At 58.0% G+C, this 5,175-nt stretch overlaps 1 protein-coding gene across 1 annotated transcript in view; it reads left to right on the top strand.

Annotated features, from left to right (window-relative positions):
- NPHP4 (nephronophthisis 4) overlaps window positions 1–5,175 on the top strand; it is a 162,621-nt gene that overhangs the window by 16,884 nt on the left and 140,562 nt on the right. Inside the window, 11 exon segments of the mRNA XM_009320569.1 lie at window positions 8–322; window positions 426–615; window positions 769–805; window positions 808–848; window positions 949–1,105; window positions 1,422–1,507; window positions 2,447–2,532; window positions 2,969–3,140; window positions 3,723–3,902; window positions 4,725–4,880; window positions 5,116–5,173. Coding sequence (XP_009318844.1) covers window positions 8–322; window positions 426–615; window positions 769–805; window positions 808–848; window positions 949–1,105; window positions 1,422–1,507; window positions 2,447–2,532; window positions 2,969–3,140; window positions 3,723–3,902; window positions 4,725–4,880; window positions 5,116–5,173 — 1,478 coding nt within the window.

Genomic DNA, 5,175 nt, shown 5'->3' with positions numbered 1-5,175 from the left:
GCGGGAGGACGCCCCAGCTCTTGGTGAGGAGAGGGGCTCCAGGGGCTGGGGATACCGTGGTGGCTCTGGGCTTATGGTCCCCTCCCTCCCAGCAGGGCTGGCAGGAGCAGCGTGCCCGGCATGTGCGGGACCTGCAGATCATCGACGCCTACCGGGAGCACATCAAGGGCGAGAGCATCTTCCGGATGCTCAGCCAGGCCATCACCGCCACCCACACCGTGCACGCCGTGCTGGGGACAGCCGAGTTCTTCGAGTTCACCCTGAAGAACCCCTATGGTGTCCAGCACACCGTGACCATCGAGGTTGACCACCCCGAGCTCAGGTGGGGCCCAAAGCGGGGTCTCCCCTGTGTGCATGGGGAGATGCCAGGGTGGCACTGGCTCCCGACCAGTCCTCACCAGCACCTCTGCCACTTGCTCCCCCAGTGTCATACTGGACCCGAGGGAGTGGCGCCACTTCAAGGAGCTGACCAAGAGTGTTACGCCGGTGGAGGAGGAGATGTTCCACCTCCGTGACGACCTCAGGCCTCAGGTCTACCTACGCCCCAATGAGACCGTCCGTATCCCCTTCAAATACCAGACCTTCTCCGCGGACCCTGCGGTCGTCGCGGCGCAGGTAGGCACAGGCCCCCATTTTGAGCTGTTCCCAGTAGGGAGCATTTGCCTTGGCTGTGTTTGCCTATGCAGGGCAGGGTGGTACCGCCACGGGGAGCACTGCGCAGCCGTAGCGGTGCTGCATCCCGATGCAACCCGCTCTTGCACCCTGCAGGGGCCGGCAGGGCTGGGTGCCGATGCTGACGTGGCCGCCCCCTGGGGAAGAGTGGGGCCAGGCAGACAAAGCACATCCGGGTGAGGGGGCTGAGCAAAAATGCTGCTCGAGGGGCTGCACGGCAGGAGAAGCATCACTCTTGCAAAACTCCGTCCCTCTCCCGCTGGCCCCCGGGGACAGGTCTCCTTCCAGGTGAGCGGGGGGAAGCCCATCGCAGTCCTGCGGGTGAAGGTGGAGCCGCAGCCCCACGTGGTGGACCAGACCTTCCGCTTCTACCACCCGGAGCTCACCTTCCTAAAGAAGACCATTCGGCTGCCCCCCTGGCACACACTCCCCGGTGAGCCCATGGCGTGCCAGGCGGGGGCTTGGGCTCTTCCTCGTTAGTCAGCACCCATGGTTTGTAGGGGCCTTCCTGGAGGTACGGGTGGCATCCAGAGAGCTTGTCTCTGCTTCCTCGCCCTTTCACAGCCACTCACTCCTCATCTACTTGCCTGCATTAATGTTATATTTAATTCCCTGCACCAGTACGGCCATGTAGTTTGCTGGTAGCCCGGCGTAAGGGATTCTGGTCTGCAGCTCTGTGGGGTGCAGGGTAGCAAGCACAAACAGAGAAAACGCTGAATACGGTTTCACCTCGGTCTCTCCTCCCACAGGTGCACCGGTGGGGATGCCGGGGGGGGAGCCCGAGATGTTTGTTCGCTGCAGTGACCCTGACATCATTTGTGAAACCAAAAATATGGTACCAGTTATGCTTTGGCATCGGTCTGTCCTTCATGTCCTTCTGCTGTGGGTTTTGCTCGGCAGGGAAATGCCTTGCACCCGCGGAGCATCCCCATTTATCAGCCCGTGGTAGTGAAACACTGGCAGTGATGAAGCCGAAATTGCCCTTTATTCCCAATTAAAAGGAGCTGTATTGTTTTTGCGATTGAAGCTGAATGCTGCACCTTATCGCATCGTGCAGCAGCCTGTACTCGCTTGTTCTTTTGAGCAAATACCAGATGATTAAAATGCTGGGGAAAAGCAGCCTTTTGTCAGGTGTGGGATAGACCTTCCCTGCTGCTTGGGGTATCCGCAGCCACCGGAGGCGTGCGGCAGGGGGACGGCGCAGCCTCTGAACACGCGGCAGAGCATCTCTCCGCTGGGTGATGCTGGGGCGGTGGGGAGGGCCGTGCCAGGCTGAGGTGCTCTTTGGGCCGAGCCTAGGTGTCGCTCTGTGTCCCTCCCCAAGCGCAGCCCTTGCTTTGCAATGTCCAGCAAAGGTTTCCTGGGCTTGCTTTGCAGCTGGGAGAGGTAGAAAGGAAAAATAAACTTGCACATGTATGTGCAGATGGCGACAAAGGGTAGTTGCTAATTGCTGTTGCAGAAACACGTTAGTATGGTAATTGGATTATGGCTTGTTAGAAAACTTGGGGAAAATTTGCCAAAATTTGATTACAGATGCAGACCTGGAATGCGATAGTCATTTGTATCCTCTTTTGTAATTAAAAATACTGGAAGATCTCAGCCAAGCTGTATAATAACTTAATAACATAGTTGAACTAGATGCTGAAAGCATCTGCTTTCGTAAGTGGGTTGGTGGCAGGTTTTCCCGTTAATGGGAAGGAAACCCTGGAGTCCTCATTAGCTGGTTTGATCTCGAGGTTAACTGTTGGAACGATGCTCTGATTTCTGTGTGCAGGGACCTGGGGAGCCGCAGGACATCTTCTTAAAAGTAGCCGGAGGACCAAGCCCACAGATCAAGAAGTTCTTTGTTGCTATTTATATGTAAGTAGCAGGACCCCAAAAAGCGAGGAACACTAACCCCGAGCATGTGGCAGGGCAGGAGGGGAGCTCGCGCCGCCCTTTCCTTGCTCGCGGCTTCCTGAGCCTGGCCAGCTTCCCTGAGCAGTGGAAAGCTGGGCAGGAGACTTCCCAAAATGTTTGCAGCTTAGGGTTTTACATCGTTCTCTTTTCCTCTACGTAATCCCTGGCCAGAGCATCTCCGGTGTGCAACCTAATGCCTTCTGAGCCAGCCGGGTTATCTCTGCATCAGATAATGCTGTTACATTAGCTTTAGGAACGGGGGAGACTGAAACTGAGGTCCTTGGAAGAAGTTTTCCCGGAGCTCAGGCTCCCACTTTGGCCTCGCGCTTGGCGTTCGGCCGCTCGCTCTGAGCCCGCGGTGCCGTTGGCGAGTCCCGTCTGTCTGTCTGTGCTGCAGGGACGCCTGGCTGGCAGCGCCCGTCCAGATCTGGCAGTTCTACCTGCACTCGCTGCAGCGCCTGGATGTCAGCTGCACGGCCGGGCAGCTCACCCGCCTCTCCCTGCTGCTGCGGGGCACCCCGGCCCCGCGGAGGGTGCGGGCCTTCACCTCTCACCCCCAGGAGCTGGAGGTAACCCCCCTGCGGGCAGGCTTGGGGCTGGCAAGGTCCTTTGCGGCTGCGGTGAGCGGGGGGCTGGCCTGGACCAGCCCGGTGAAATCCCCTCTGGAAAGGGAAAGGCAGCCCACTTGGAATTATGAACAATTTACTGCCGTAAAGTGTTTGCGACAATTATCTTTTGATTAGAGGTGTCATGTGTAGGATCATTGGCACGAAACCCCAGAGGGCTAATTATCTGGTTAATGAGACCATCTGAAGACTAACAATTTCTTTAGAATTCGTTCGGCCGTAATTGCGAATGTGAATAATAAAAGGCACAAAAACTCCATCGCTGTCCCGTAAACAAAAAAGTCTCCCTGGGTGAAGCCTGCGAGGGGAGGGAGTCCCCGGGCTGGGGAGGAGCTGGCTCTCCCCGAGTGGATCTCATCCTTCCCGACACGAAGCCAGTCCCAGCGTATTCATGTAGGTGGGATTCAATAGTGGTGCCATAGGTGCAGAGGTTTTTACGAGCAATGGGGTCTAGTTTAGCTGGACGTCGCGGCGGTGCAATAGGCCGCTGCGGGTGGCTGCAGCTCCCCATGTTGGTTTCCGCAGGTGGATCCGGACGGCGCCTTCCTTCTCCCAGCCAACGGCATCCAGGACCTGTACGTTGGCGTGAGGCCTCGGCGGGCTGGCAACAGGTTCATCTACCTCAACCTGGTGGACGTGGAGTCCCACCAGCTGGTGTCCTCCTGGCTGCTCTGCCTGTCCTGCAGGCAGCCCCTCATCTCCAAGGTACAGCAGCTCTCGTGCTGGAAAAACGCAGTGATGGCGCTGGACCGGCAGTCACGGTCCGGCCAATAACCCGGGGCTGTCTCCTGCTTCGTCCTCTCTTTACGTCCATGGGTTTTTTGCTGCTTGCCACCCTGAGCACACACGTATCCCTCAAGTGCTCAAATAATCTCACTGAAGACCACAATAAAATGTCTTCCAGGCTGTTTTGAAGGCATTCCCATGCTGAGGAGTGTCAACTCTGAAGCATCCCCGGCTGTGAAATGAAAGCTACAGCTTGCTGCTTCCTATTAGCGCTGTGCTGGCGAAGACCTTGTCTCAAAGATAGAAAATTAGATTTCCTGGCTAATGTGTTCCTTTAAAAAATGTTTTCCCAAAACCCTCGGTACCGGGGGAAGTTCAGATCAGCTTTTAAACTGATGCCCAGCGTCCTGCCAAGTGCCAGCCTGCCTCCCGGTGCCGCGGGCTGATATCCGAGCGAGTGCCACGGCTCTCCCTGTGGACGTTCATTAATTAGCTGGAGAACGAGCTGGCCGGTCCCAGCTGCTCCCCTGGCCCTTTGTCGTTCAGGCTTGTAATTACTTCTGCAAACGCACCGGTGCCAGCGGCGGCGCAAGGAGGATGCTTTCGTTTGGACATGGTTTCTTTATACCTGCTGGTAGAGATCAAATGTAAGGTGTAGGAGGGGTGAGGAGGGGATGTAAGGCAATGTGCCCCTGAAACGCGCCCCACGGTGCGCCGGTGCAGGAGGCAATTCTCTGTAGTCAGTTTGGGGGAGCACCCGTTGTTCCTCTGCCCCTTCCACGGCTTGTGCTTGACCCGCAGGCGTTCGAGATCTCGCTCCCCGCGGGAGGCGGGAGAGGCTGCAACAAGCGCATCACCTACACCAACCCCTACCCCTCGGCCCGGCTCTACTTCTTGTGCACCAACCGGCCTGACCTCCTGCAGTTCAAGGAGGACTCCTTTCAGCTACGTCCTCCTGCCGCTGGTCCCCCCCTTGCCAGACCCCTGCCCTCATCCGGCTGGACCACACGATGCGCGGAGCGGTGCTTTGTGGGCGCAAGGTGTGGTGCTCAGTGGGTGCAGGGCATGGCGTGATGCTCGGCGGATGCCGGGCATGCTGCTGCAGGAGGGCCCTGCTAGCCTGGGAAGGGTGGGCACATCGAGGGGTCCGTGCCGAGTCCTGCTGCCTCTCCTCCCGCCCGTTCTCCTGCAGGTCGCTGGCGGGGAGGTGTACACCATCGGCTTTTGCTTCGCCCCCCGCCACAGCGCGGGT

The sequence above is a fragment of the Pygoscelis adeliae genome, unplaced genomic scaffold (genome assembly GCF_000699105.1).
Source record: "Pygoscelis adeliae isolate BGI_AS28 unplaced genomic scaffold, ASM69910v1 Scaffold213, whole genome shotgun sequence".
Taxonomy (NCBI): Eukaryota; Metazoa; Chordata; class Aves; order Sphenisciformes; family Spheniscidae; genus Pygoscelis; species Pygoscelis adeliae.
This window is presented reverse-complemented; position numbering and strand designations above follow the sequence as displayed.